General features: G+C 42.6%; 1 protein-coding gene across 1 annotated transcript in view; it reads left to right on the forward strand.

Annotated features, from left to right (window-relative positions):
* The first annotated feature begins 932 nt into the window (after nucleotides 1-932).
* Nucleotides 933-14752, forward strand: part of KCNK1 (potassium two pore domain channel subfamily K member 1) — a 33586-nt gene continuing 19766 nt past the window's right edge. The window contains exon 1 of the mRNA XM_083858433.1: nucleotides 933-1303. Within this exon, the coding sequence (XP_083714559.1) occupies nucleotides 949-1303 (355 nt within the window). The 5' untranslated portion in view covers nucleotides 933-948. The remainder of the gene's footprint in view (nucleotides 1304-14752) is intronic.

Consider the following 14752-nt stretch of genomic DNA (forward strand, 5'->3'; position numbering starts at 1 on the left):
TCATCTGGTGGGGAACCTCATCTGGCAAGTTTACGGTGTTGCTGGTGGAGTTCGAGATGGAGGAAGAAAGAAGCATTCAGAGTGAAACTTGTGCAGAATGCTGGCTGTGGCTGCACAGAGGGCTGGCTGCACGGCACATTTGTATTCACCGTGGATGTTGCTGTGAGCACTAGCCAAGCACTCCACACCATTAAAGAGTGTCTCCAGGAGCCCTGCACAAGAGCAAAGACTCCTTTATCTTGCTAGGGGAGCTGCTGGAGGTCACCTCGTCTAAACCACAGCCCCAAACAGGCCCCATTTTGAAGCTGCAGACCTGAGGGAAGGCTTCAACACCCGGCATTGAGTTTCTCCTTGAACTCACCACATCCTGCACTGAATGAAATTCGGCCTCCGGCTTCACACTGCGTCACCTTATTCTGCGTTGGAACGTGAATGAATGGATGAATAAGTAAATAGTAACACCAACAATAAAAACAGGGGAAGGAATTGCTGTTTTGGGGGTTTTTCATTGAAAGGGGGAGGAGCAGCAGGGCAAGGCAATCTCCAGGGATGTTTTTGCGGGAAGGGGGATGAGCGCCCGCCGCAGCGCCCGGCGGGGACAGGCTCTGGCTCGGCCTCGCCGGGCGCCAGCGGGGGATCCCACGCCTTACGCGGGGACAAGGAGCAGAAACAGCAGCGGGAGAAAGCTCCGGCTCGTGTCCCAACCACACAGGGCGGCAGAGGCGGCGGCAGCCCCATCGGCGTGCAGGAGGAGAGGGGGAGGCCCTTCCTCCCCGCGTCCCTCCCCCGCCGCGGTACCTGCGCCGCGCCGCCCCGTCAGCGCCACATCAGCGCCCTCAGAGCCCGCCGGCCGCCGCGCTCCCCTTTTCCCTGCCCCGTTCCCCTCAGTCCCCGCTGCCCTCGGCGGCCCGGCCCGGCCCGGGGCTCCGCCGGCCCCGGCTGGGGAAGATGCTGCAGTCGCTGGCGGGCAGCTCCTGCGTGCGGCTGGTGGAGCAGCACCGCTCCGCATGGTGCTTCGCGCTGCTGGTGCTGGGCTACCTGCTCTACCTGGTCTTCGGCGCCGTGGTCTTCTCCTCGGTGGAGCTGCCCTACGAGGACCTGCTGCGCCAGGAGCTGAGCAAGCTGAAGCAGCGCTTCCTGGAGGAGCACGCCTGCCTCTCGGAGGAGCAGCTGGAGCAGTTCCTGATGCGGGTGCTGGAGGCCAGCAACTACGGCGTCTCGGTGCTCAGCAACGCCTCGGGAAACTGGAACTGGGACTTCACCTCCTCGCTCTTCTTCGCCAGCACCGTCCTCTCCACCACGGGTAAGGCGCGGGCGGCTCTCCCGAGGCCTGGCGGGGAGGCCCGAGCCCCGCGGCGGGGCCGGTGTGGGGCCTGGGGGGGCCTGGGGGGGCTCGGGGAGCCGTGCTGCCCGAACTCTGCCTTGGCCTGGGGGGCCCGGGGAGCCATGCTGCCCGAACTCTGCCTTGGCCTGGGGGGCTCGGGGGAGCCGTGCTGCCCGAACTCTGCCTTGGCCTGGGGGGCCCGGAGAGCCGTGCTGCCCGAACTCTGCCTTGGCCTGGGGGGCCCGGGGAGCCGTGCTGCCCGAACTCTGCCTTGGCCTGGGGGGGCTCGGGGAGCCGTGCTGCCCGAACTCTGCCTTGGCCTGGGGGGCCCGGGGAGCCGTGCTGCCCGAACTCTGCCTTGGCCTGGGGGGCCTGGGGGGGCCGGGGAGCCGTGCTGCCCGAACTCTGCCTTGGCCTGGGGGGCTCGGGGAGCCGTGCTGCCCGAACTCTGCCTTGGCCTGGGGGGCTCGGGGAGCCGTGCTGCCCGAACTCTGCCTTGCCACAGGCCTGTGTTGTGTGGGTGCATCACCCGGGATTGACCCCCCTCGAATTCAGCGCCAGGAGCCAGGCTGCCAATTCCCGCACCTTCACATCGTTGACGGTTTCGAACGAGGTGCCTGTGTGTTTCTTTGAACTTTTAAATGCTTCTAGAGGTGGCTCCTTTGCGTTCTCCTTTGGGTTTGTTTGGGGTTTTTTTCAAGGTGATTTTTTCCAGAGGGGAGGGCGACGGGACGGACACACAGGCGGGTGGACGGGGACCGACTGCTAACCTGGTCATAATGAAGTTAAATTTCATTTTCATGTTTTGCTGTCAGTTTCCATTTGGTCTTTGCCTATAAGTGGCTGAAAGACAATGCTTCCTTTCTTCCAGATGGCAATTTGCATTGGTGTTTTGAAAAGCTCGAGGAAACGTTCCTCTGACCGTAGTTTTTACAACCGCTTATGTTTACAGTAATTGCATTTCACCATGTACCATCATAGTGGACTGCCCTCTCCTAAAGCAGGATGAGTGCAGGCATTTGTGCTGGGAAGCTGGATTCTGGTGCTTTGAATGCAGGTCACTGACATAAATAATTAGGGCTGGTCAAATAAGAAAAGCTTTAAAAAAATCACCCTAAAATTTGTCCAACCAGAGAGGGCTTTGTATCTTGGCACTACATTGATATTACTGTAGAAGTCTCACTCTTTCTTTCTTTCTTTCTTTCTTTTTTTTTTTTTTTTTTTTTTTTTTTTTTTTTTTTTTTTCCCTCCCTGCCCTGCCCCCAAGTTAACACTCCTTCTGTTATGGGAAATTTAATCAGCTGACATTAGTAATGACATTTAATAATTTGCTTACCTGATCATATGTTAGTGCTTCCTCACTGATCTTAGACAGGCAATGCTATATATAAATAGTTGTCATTGAGTACACAGATTAGGGTTATAAGGAAGTTGTGTTTTTTAAAAAGAAAACAGGGTTATGGGTGTCCACACAACACCTCCCCTCCCCACTTCTTAATTACTGGAGTTTGTAAGAAGAGAGAAAGTGACACACTTAAAAGAATTAAATGCTTTCAGTGAATAAATTTCTAAGCATTAATCAACATATGGGAATACTACTGATGAAAACAAATGTGTGTGTGTATATATATATATATATATTTAATGAATCAGTAAAAAATGTTCACAGTTGGGACAGGGGGGCTGGGTCTGAGTTGGTAACACCTTAACACTTCCTGCTGATACATAGCTCAGGATGCTTGGCATCAGAAGTACAGCTCAGGCAGAGGTATCTCTTTCCCACTGCATGCCTGCTGAAGGGCAAGGCATCATCTGGCCCTGCATGTTTAGCTGGCTTCATCATAGAGGCCTTGCCAGGGAAGAAGACTCAAGGAACCATTGTCCAAATGGAAAACCTTTTAGAAAATGCCACTTACATGGCAGGTGCGCAGAAAACCCTGCGGTTTGACACGCGTGGGGTGAGTTTTCATTATTTCTGTCAGTTTCATAAACTAGTCACCACTGATACAATAGACCAGGCATCAAGTGGTGGTACTTCCTTCTGTGTCTGATAGTCCTTTGACTTGGGCCCTTTTTAACCAAATCCATCTGTTTCTTGTTTTATGCGGTGGCCTTTAGCTGTGCTATAAATTACAGTTTGTACAAGTAGACAAGTATTAATCCAGACCAGTATAGTACGTCCAATGCTTGTTCAAATTCTTCCCAGAGTGTGTGTGTTTCTGGTGAGGCGCATTTTTTTCCCCTCAATTAACTCTGCACCTGTGCAAGAAATCTTTCAAGTCTCTTGAAATAGTCATTAAAAGGGACAACAAGCAGAAGAACCCGCCTGGCCACCTCAAACAGTTGTTCAGGGGTGTTTGAACATTCAAAATACGCTGTATTGTTAGGAAGGGTACACCTGAAATGCCCTCTCTTTGCCAAGTACAGTAGGGGGAAAAGCAGAAAAGAGAGCCCTGCTACTGGTGGTGCCAGCTGAGGGTTGTTTCTGTGCATGAAGTTACAGGGAGCACTTGGATGTTCCTTATGTTCAGCTGACTGAATTTCTCTCTCATATGTAAATAAATGCACACCTACCCCTTGTAGAGAGGACAAGGCTTCTTTCATAGCCTTCCAGTTTTCTATATAAAGGGAGAATGTAGGGAAAGTGTTTAAATTTGGCAACCCTGACTTTTCTTCTTGTTCCCTCCTGTCCTTATTAGAGTCTTTGGCTTCTTACTCAGTAGAGGAAATCCTTGAAGAAAATGATAAAGCCAGTTAAGAATTAAAATAAAAAAATCTTAAATGAAAGGAGCTTGCAGAAAAAGGCAAATTGCAAGTTGAAAGCAATTAATATTGCTGTGCACATGGGCTGTCACAGGACTGTCACAAGCTGCCTGAAGGACGGGCAAACAAAGGGCAGTGAAATGGCCTGGTGGTGAGGTTTCAGCAGACTGTAGCAGTGACAGGCAGCAGGTTTCTCTTCTGACTTTATTCCTCCCTATGCAACTTAAGCAGTTGTGCAGAATGCCATGAGCGATGTGTAAGGTGAAGCAATTTGGTCATTAATAATTGACAGCCTAAACACTAAGAATATACAGTTGTGTGCTTTAAGTAGTGTCTGCCTTGGAAACTCCCTGTAATTAATACCTGACACACATCTATGGTCTGCTTGTCTCAGTGCTAGATGTCATCAAATCATTATGCTGAAGCAGTTCTTTCTGCTTGGCTTTGTTGTGGTGCCATCTGTACTAAAGTCTTTTATTTCTAACAATAAAAATGAAGTAATTTTTTGCAGTCACCCTTCCAGGTGGTGTTTTCACTCATCTTGGCATGCTGTCAGTGTCTAACATCTTATCCCATATTGGTGCACTATGGGAATACTGCATTACACAAGTTGTAAGCAGAATGAAGCAACCAAAGAGATTGATACCAGTTGTATTGACAGATAGGAAGAATACACGAACTTCTGCTTGTTAAAGGAAAATAGGTAGGGAAGGAAAGGAGCTACCAATTTAGGAACTTGGGGCCTCTAGTTTTATGTTTGTTTCTGGAAAGAGTCTTCTCAGTGCAACGATATTCCATGGCATTTTATACAAACGGACTGTAAGTCTTTTTCTGACTTCCAGCTTTGAGAATTTTTGCCTTCATCTACAAGCCTTGCCATCCTCAAGCATGGCTGGAGATTTCACATAATATTTAGATGCCAGAGGGGTGCTGAGGAGGAGCTTTTTTTGGAATCCTTCTCTGCTGTGATAGGATTGGCAAGATACCTGTTAGAAGGAAGTGAGGATAGCCTTGTCCCAGTTTAGGGATTTGCAGAGAAAAGATGAGAAGAAGTTGTCTCTTCTACAAAGACAACACGTATTTTAAATTTTTTGATTAAAGTCAGCCCTCTGCTCATTTGAACCACAGGAGTTAAGGCAATAAGAGTGGGGAGGATTGTCAGTATTTGACCACTTCTGAAGCCTGTAACGTGGCTGTCTGCAAGGTAGTTTGTGAAAGCAGCATTTTTCTCCAGAATTCAGCCTGTACCAGTCTCGTTGGTGCTGAGGATGGTTGCATTGTGCTGCATTCAGAGAATGTCACCCAAGATCCATAATGGACTGAATTTTGGGTTCTGATGGCTGTGTTCTGAATGGAGTAAGGAGCAGTAAGTAATTCAGTAGTTGGAGATAAGTGCTGACAGAGGCTGTTACTTTGAAAGTGCTTGGTTGAAGGGCTAGTAAAGATACAATACGACTTTCAGGGAAAGTTTTGCATTCAAGTTATTTAACTGCCAAGCTGTATGAGGAGTTAATGCATCTATAATTTGATTTATAAGGGTGTTCTCTGTTAGGTCTGACTCCCATAAACATTGCTGCTGATGACTTACAAGAGAAACTAAACTGTGCCTTTATTTATGACAAGTAACAGGCTGTGAGATTGTGATGTACTGCAAAAGAAAGTGTATTCTGTATGAAGAAACCAGGGAAGGAGAAGCCTGGCAGTCTGCATCATTTTCTCTGTGCTCTTCTCACAAGTGCTTGATTCTCTTGTATTTCTTCCCTCTCAGGGGAACAGGCCCCACATCCAGTGCATATTTAGTGTGCATTACAGATCTGAACAAATCCACAGAAGATCCACACACAGGGAGTGCCATGAAAGCATCACAGTGGAGCATTACAAAGACATCATAAGATTTGTAGGCTCTTACAGTAGAGCCCTGAAGGTGGAAGAAACTACTGTGGTCTCTCATACCTTCATAGAAAGATGTGAATATAACTTAGATTGGATAATAAATAATAAATAGGAGGACAGTTTACAGAGGCTTAGGGAAAACAAGGTTTTTTTGTCCCATACTTGAATTCAATATAAAATGTGTGTGTTATTTTTGCTGCTGTCAGAATATGTGGGCTGTGTCCCGAGTGATGCCTGTATTATCTCATTAATACACACCGAATAAATGTGTTTCATAATTCATAGCAAATGTCTGTCTAGAGACCTGACATAAGATTCTCTGTTGCCTCTTATCTGAAATATACAAACTTGGTGATAGATTAAACTCGAATCTGTCTCACTGGTAGTCACCCCTGAGTCCAGCAGAACACTGAAGCTTCATTGTGCTGTTGCTTTGACTCCAACACTCATAGATTATTTAAATTGGTGTGATGAATTGCAGCTATTCATCAGGATGAGGATGCCAAACTTTGGGAACTCTGTTTCTCTTTTAAGAGTTGTTTGTTGGAAACAGCACCTACAGGAAAAGATAATTTGCTGGGGATGATCCCAGAGGCAAAGGGACGTTGTGCTGTGCTCTGCAACAGAGTGGTTTTTATAGAGGAAAGATTTAAGAGCAAAGGAAATCATGAGGTAGGTTGAGAAAGATGCCACAGAAGGACAATTGAGACAACTGTTTGGATCTAAAGTCAAGTGGTTGAAGCCTACAGGGTTTTCTGGGACAGGGTGATCACAGCTACTGGCCCCAAGGCTTCAGCCTCCAGATCAATAGACTGTCCTGGAACCAGACGTTCTACCTCTTGCATGAAGTGGTATAAACAACAAAGGCAGAGTCATTCTGTCTGCCTGTGTGTCTGTTTTCTTCTCAGGGGAAGTTCCTTCTTTCTATACCCATGGAGAAGTTCCAGATTTGCTGCTTTCATATTTTAGTCTGGCCCCAGGGTTAAGATGCTGTCTCCTGGGATGTGGGAAGTTTCAGTTGAGTCAGGCTTAATGTTATTCTCAGGATAGGAATTTGAACTAGGGTTTTCTAGAACTCCTTAGGAAGAGGAGACAAAAAGACCACTGTCGAGAAGTTGTGAAAGAAGGTTGAGTATGTATGGACTAATACTGAGAAAGTAGCTTGGATGCTTCTGGTATCTCTTCCTTACAACACAAAATCATGGGAATCTTCAATGAAATAGTAAAAAAGAAAAGAAAAATCACATTTTAAAACCAGAAAAGAAGGGACTCAACAAGTTAAAAAACCCAAGCAAACTGAAAAAAATCCCCACAACACAAAACCAAGCAAATCTACCAAAATACACAAACCAAAAGTGTGCGGTGTGAATATCTCCAAAACCTCTGTATTTTGTCAAAATCAATGTTAATGAACATTTTTTAGAAAGGTACTAGGCTCTGGATTTCAGGACAGAAGGCACTCAGTTACCAGAGATGAATTACAGCCGGCAGATTGGTCACATTATCTCTTGTGTGCCCAGGACAAAGGTCTTGTTTTCTCTATTGAAGTAAGCAGTAGAAGAGAGGAAATCCGGGTCTCTCCCTGTCTCATGTTCCTGGCAGGGTGGTAGTTCCTGGTTTCTCATGGGACTACAGCAATCAGTTGAGCCAAAATTACTGCTTGTGCTTGCTGAAACAAAGGGTGTCAAGAGTCGCTCTAAACCAATATTTGGCCTTCTTTACAGGCCAGTGAGTACTAAAACCATCTCCTGACAGAAATCAGAGAAGCCATGGATTACCGAGACTGTGTTATTGTTTGTAGCAGTGCTGGCTGCTGGTGGATGGAATGTCTTTCTTACAAACTCTGTTCTCACTTCTGTATCCTCCAGTTCCACTTGCTTTGCAAAGTTCCCAATGACGAGGAGCCACCTCAGCAGGTGAAGGACTGCAACTGCTGCCTCTGTAGTCCTTCTGTGTTTGGCCTAGGGTCATTCTTCCTGTGCTGAAACACAAACAGTTGAAAGCAAGAGAGTAATCTCCTCCAAAATTGCATTTCATTAAACGTTTTCTATTTTTCAACCCTTTTGTAAAGCTGGAATTTGTATTATTCTACTGACATCTCCAAATCAAATCCTAAGTTAAAAGTCATGTACACTTTCAGAGCAGGATTTCTAAAACTTGACAACCAAATCCTGCAGTTCTTGACCATTACTTAGTAGGATTTTCACTTTTATCTGAATATGATTTTAAAGGTCTTTAAAACCTGTAATTTCTCCTGATTTCATTTATTTGTTAGTTATTTTGGTTCTTTCCTTGTTTCACTTTGGCCTACTGCATCATCATTTTAATAACCTTCAGGGTTTTTTGGATAGAGTAATATCATATCTATGAACAAATGTCTATTTTAGTCACTGCTCCACGTTATTTATAAAATAGGTTATGAGCTACTAAACCATATGAAGACCAAACTATTTCTTGGCCTCTAAAGAAGTTTAGCATTTTGAGGAAAAATTAGGTTTCCTAGGAGAGTTTTGATGGCTTCAGGATTAAAGAGCAGTAATAACAAGTTTCTTGGGAATTAGCTACCTAAATCCCTACTGAATCTTTGGGTCTGACATCAGCTACTTGAAAGTTGTGATATTTGTACAGAATTCAACTGAAGACCTACAGTAGTTACTGATGGTGACCCAGAAGATCCAGGAGAAATGTACCAGTTGTCTTTTGCAATGAAGAACTTGCCTAAACCTTAGACAGATTGTTTCTTATGAGGTCAAAACAGCAACGTGGTTCTGATTGAAAACAGGACTGAAAGGAATGAATGGAGCAAAGCTTTTCAAGTGGCTGTGCTTCACAAAAGTATCCAAGTGCCTCTTGGAAGAACATATGGATTTCCTTTCCCTTGGAAAGGAAAAGATACGCATTCATCTCTGAAAACAGAATATGCCAGCGTCCTTGTAGGAAGAGCACATATGAATCCAAGTGGTACACCAGCTGTCACCAGACTCCAAACATTTACTAACTGATGCTTCCTAAGTATTACCATGGTCTGTACTCTAAACTGATTCTGTGCCAGTCACTCCAGCAGCTTTGGAAGTTATCACACCATCTTTGAGGAACCAGGGAAATGCCAATTGCAAATTGGGCTGGGAAACAGGTTTTGCCAGCAGAACAAGCCGGTCCAGTAATCTTCTAAGTACCCTTTGCTTGTGTGTGAAAAATTCTCCTACAAATTGTGAGTCCAGGCTGTTACGATAACAGCAAGTAAAGGTTTTCTGCTGTCCTCTACTGCAAATTGAAAACTTCTGTCGTGTCCAGAATCTCTGTATAGAATGTTTTAAACTGTAATTTAATATCATTGCAAATGTAGCTTTTGAGAGGTACTGTGAGAATGGGGTTTTGTCATATATTTTGCTCCTCATATATTTCATGTCCAACACACTGAATAGTTTTTCAGAATGTGTTAAAAATAAATCAAAATTAAATTAATATATTAAAATGTACCTCTGAATTTCATTCTACTTGTAGTATATGTACCTCTTTCTGTGTCTTTCAATTATTTAAACACTTTAAATTGACTCAGCTGAATAACCTTACATTCTTTAACAGTAGCTTCTTCACAGAAAGTCTCTAGACATATAAATTGGTTTAAGGTAAAAGAGGGACTAACCAGAATTAGATATTGAAATGGTACGGTTAAGACACATCATTGTTCACTTTTTTTTTTTTCAATAAGTAGAATGAGAGATGAATCTAGTTTCAGAATTGTGGCTTTTGCAAAAGAAAATACATTTCAGGCAGACACACTTGTGACTTACTTTCTTTGTTGAACTGGCTGTATGATATGTCTAGTTGCAGTATGTTGAAATGACTATAAAAGGAGTAGTTTTGTCAGCTTTATTGAAAATATTGAAAATGTTTTTAGAAGCACCTCTCCTATGAGAAAAGGCTGAGAGAATTGGGATTGTTCAGCCTGGAGAACAGAAGATTCCAGAATGATCTAATTGCGTCCTCCCACTACCTGAAGGGAGCCCACAAGAAAGCTGTAGAGAGACTTTTTAGAAGGGCATGTAGTGATAGGACAAGGGTTAAAGCTGAAAGTGGGTTTAGATTGAATATTAAGAGGAAATTCTTTACTGTGAGGGTGATTTTGCACATTGAAGTTACAGATGCCCTGTCCCTGGAAGTGTTCAAGGCCAGGCTGGATGGGGCCCTGAGCAGCCTGGTCTAGTGAAAGGTGCCCTGCCCATGGCAGGGGAGTTGAAACAAAGGGAACTTTAAGGTCCCTTCCAACCCAAACCATGCTCTGATTCTATGTAAAACTATAGTTATTTCCAAGCATGAGAAGATTTCTCAGCATTAAGAGGCAAAAGTAATCATTCAGAAAATCTCAAATGATGCAGCACTGACTGGAATGGGACTTAGGTATGATTTTATTTTAAAGTCTGTATTGAATTTTCTCTTATGTGATGCTTGATCTTCTACTTTCTTTGATATCTGAAAACTACACGGCGCACTATGAACACATATTTTGCTCAGTTGAGCTTTTAAAATGTGATTGACAGTCTTAGACATTGCAGCATGCAGTACTAGTGCCAAGTCCAGAGGCAAGTTAGAGTAGGTATCCTCTTTTGTCTACAGTGTAGTTTGAAAAGATGTTACTTCAGAGTCACCAAGTGCAAACACAAGGTAAAAATCTGATTTCACTTCTTCTCCGATTGGCTGAGACTCTACTGGATGTGGCTTTAAAGTAGGAAAAAACCTCCTGATGTTCAGAAAGTAAGAACATATCCATAGATCTGCCAAAAATTAAATAGTTTGGATGTTTAACTTCTGAGGACTTTATTATAGAAGTCTATACATCTCCCTTCACAAAAAGGGGAAAAAAGTCTTAAAAACTGATCATTGTATTTAAGATTAATATGGAATCTCTGCTTTGTCTATTATTTAAAGTAGCTATTTTCCCACCTGTATACTGTACCAGAATGGCGTAGACTTTTCCTTTGAAGCCTACAGCCTAAAGGAAGTGAGAAAACTCTAAAACAAACCAGAGAACTTCCATCTCTTGCAGAGTTTCAGGAGCTCTAGGCCTTATGATTTACTAATGGGCAATTAAATTTTAAACACTTCATAGCAAGTCTTGTTACTTATTTATATATATATTATATAGGTTGATGGTTGGACTTGTTGACCTTAGAGAATTTTTACAGCTGTAACAGTTCTATGATCAGTTATTTTCATGGCTCTGTTTTTATTAGTGTTGAAATGCTGACTGAGCAGTATAGCAAAAATGGACAGGGCTCAAAGAAATATCATTGTGCTGCTATTTGAGAATCCCAGCTACTGTAAACTCTAAGTGGCGCACAGAAATTAATGCAAAATGCTGTAAATAATTTGAGAGATTAGTACTTAGGAATTAATTTCTCTTTAGTGAGGATTGTTTAATTTACCTCTGTGCATTTACACATCTGTTGAGAAATCCAAGACTCCAGCCTGGCTCCCGGTCCACTGCTGCAACAGTGGTTGGATAACCAAAGAACTGTGAACCCTACAGGATATTGCACTGTGTGAATCAACAATTCATGTTGATAAGAAAAAAAAATTCCAAGACTAATCTCAGGCCTTAGATTTAGGCTTTTTTATTATTATAGTTGTTACGTACCTACCTATAGTGAAAAGATACATCTTTAGTTTTCAATTGTATCTTTTAGTGCAGCTCTGTGTACTCACTAAAGCCACCTGAATGTTCAGGTCAGTTTTTGTAGCTACCACCTGACAGTATTTTTTATGCTGCTCTGAGGAAAATGTCATTTATCCTAGGAGTTATTGTTAGCTATGAATCTCAGTCAAAGCAAAAGATGGATGCTCCCTCAATATCTCAAACAGAAGTCTGAGCTCCAGGTTTTAGGCTTGCATTACACCATGTCCTTAGAGTTCTCAAGGAACGTGGTGATAATCTTTCACATTTCTGAATAATGTTTTATCAGTGCATACCAGAAACTGCTGTGCTGATTAGTGCAGTACTGTTATGTTCTGCATCTTGAGAGATTACGGTGACATTTCCGTATGTATTTTGTTAAAAGATGAATTAAGACAAAGGAAAAACAATCGTGAAAGACCATGTGTGAGTCATTAGTATGGTTGGGAATAGGAACCTGTGTATTTTGTCTTGCAATATTCCATTTCTGCTGCTAGGCTGTGTTCCCATACAGTAAGCTGATTTCCCATCCTGTGAATGCACTTCAGCAGGCTTTTATTTTCTTGCATTTCATGTTCTTTTTTCTTTTCCTTTAGTAATAGTTTTTCTGCTCAGTAATATTAGAGGAAATCACAGATACTTAAATAGAGTTTCACAGAAGCCACATCAAAGTGTGCAATGTACATTTCTGTATCTTTACTTCAGTGGAGAATCCAGAAATATTGCTTCTCCATTCTGGGGAATTGTTCAGTTGTGTACTATGTGTAGAAAACAAACTACACACCAGGTAATGCTGCCCCCATAGCTGACCAAGTGCCTGAGTAGCCTCTGTGAGAAGGTTGGCAGTATTTTCTCTGCTTTACCATGCTGGATGCCTCTCTTTACCTAGGAAAGGATTTGCTCAGGATGCTGTAAAACAAAGTGGGCTGAGCCTACCTAAGAGTTTTGCCAGTGTTAGGAAGGTGTCTTGGATCCCTGGTTCTCACCCTGGGGTCCAGCCCTGTGCTAGGTGTGTTACCAACAGGGCCACAACAGTAAGCCAGGTCACTTTATCAGACATGAAGAAACATATTCCCTTCCTGCTGGATTAGTTTGCTCTGAGTTACTACGTTTGGGCAAACTGCCACCAATACAAGAGGGGGCAGAACCAATAGAAACTGCTAGTTTTTCCTAGCAATTACTCTGGGATTAGCTAGGCATCTCATGTAGCTATGTGGTAAAAGCACAGAAGTAATCAAAAAAACAGAGATACAAGAAAGGAGCTGGTAACTTAAGAAAGTGTTTCCTGTACTGATAATGTATCTGACAGTTGTTGGCTGTCCCTTGTAAAGGAGCATTATTTCATGCAGGATTAAAAAGTCAGCTAGCAAAGAATGTTGACTGGGCTCCTTTTTTGTTAATTCAGATGCCATCATTAAAATATTTCTATCCACATATCAGGTCCACATATCTTCAGAGGAGCTTTATTTTTTTTTTTTCCTGCTGGGTAACTACTGTTATGTGGTAGATTGCATTGTCTTTGGAGTTTGTAAGGGAGTAATGCAGTCATACCATTGTGCCCTGTTTACAAATTTTTACCATTGACAATTACAACAAACTGAATGTGTTCATAGGACCTGACACTTGCAAAAATCTGTCCCTTGTAAAGATGTGTTAACTATCAGTTTACTCATTACTGTTCAGGCTCCTCAGTGCTAGGCCTTTGTTTTCGAATTACCAACAATTTTACATTCCACTCCCCTTTATGCTGAGGTCTGAGAGGTGTCATATGCAGCATACCGATTTCCTTACAGAGTCACAGGTTGTGTCTATCCAGCCTTTTCCGTGTTGGTCACTGTTTGTAAATGCAAGTGCTAGTAGGAGGGTGCTGAACATGAAACCTTCAGCACAGATGATTGCTAAGCAAGTGTGCTACCTTACTGGAAAAGGATTTAAGGAAATGGGTCCCACAATCTTTGGTCAGTGTTGATGGTCATTGACTGACTTGGTGAGTCCAAAGCTGTGATTGGGCAACTGGAGTATTTTTTGATGTCATACTGATTTAATGTTGCTGCTTTCATTATATGCATGGCTATCTTATTCTGACCCTAAGAGGTTAGAAGAATGTATTTCTAACTAGGAAACTCATCATATAGGTGTAAGAATTTTTGGAATCATCAACTATCCCACCAAGAGAAATTTTTGTAGCAAAGTGAAGTGCGTTGTTTTAAAACAAATTGCCATTAGTCTAAACAGACAATACAAGTTTTGAGAACCACAGAGTATATAAGTTGCTCTGTCTGTGTCTTTACATTGCTGGCTAAATGTCTTGTGTATGTAGTTTACCTTTCTAAATACTTCATTCCTATTTATTTCTAAATAACTTCTTCTAGATAAGCAAAAACCTCTACATTTTATCTCCTCGTGAACATAAATAGTATGTGCAACCACAGTTCCTTTCCCTTTATTTATTGATAGGACATACAGCTGTGATTATCTCAGGTGTCCATATTCCAGTGTAACTAATCAAATTTATGTTTCCCGCAATTATTGTTTGCTATGTGGGATGTCTTAGACATGTGTGTAATTGAATAGGACTAGTGTATCTCTAAAATCTGTTCATGGTTCAGTAAACCAGTTCTCAAAACAGTTGAAATATTTCCCCATTGAGTTTTGCAAATTTGTGTTCTATTTTGAGCTTGAAATGGTGAATATATTCAGCTAGACTGTATTCAGATGAGAGAGTATCATCAAGCATCATATTTAGGACTGTGATTTAGAGTTTTGAATAAGACATCTCATCTGTAAAAGTATCTCACCCTTATGTGAATATTGTCTCATAATTTGTCTTTATTATTCCAGATGGAATGTGCTTGCATGAAAGTGGAGCATTATGCACTTCTGTTGTGTATGTTTGTGTTAGTTACTTTAGTGATTTTTTCCCAATTTGTGTTAAAATGTTTTGCTTCTGTTTGGCTTTGTGTTGTTAAATTCTTCATGTTTCTGAGAAATAGCTATTGAAACAGAAGATAGTAATAGGATTTATTCACATGCAAATACAATATGCTTACTGACTGACTTATTTAGGAAATACTGAAATATCTTACAAAAATAGGCAA

This window comes from Zosterops lateralis (genome assembly GCF_965231275.1).
Source record: "Zosterops lateralis genome assembly, chromosome: 3".
Taxonomy (NCBI): Eukaryota; Metazoa; Chordata; class Aves; order Passeriformes; family Zosteropidae; genus Zosterops; species Zosterops lateralis.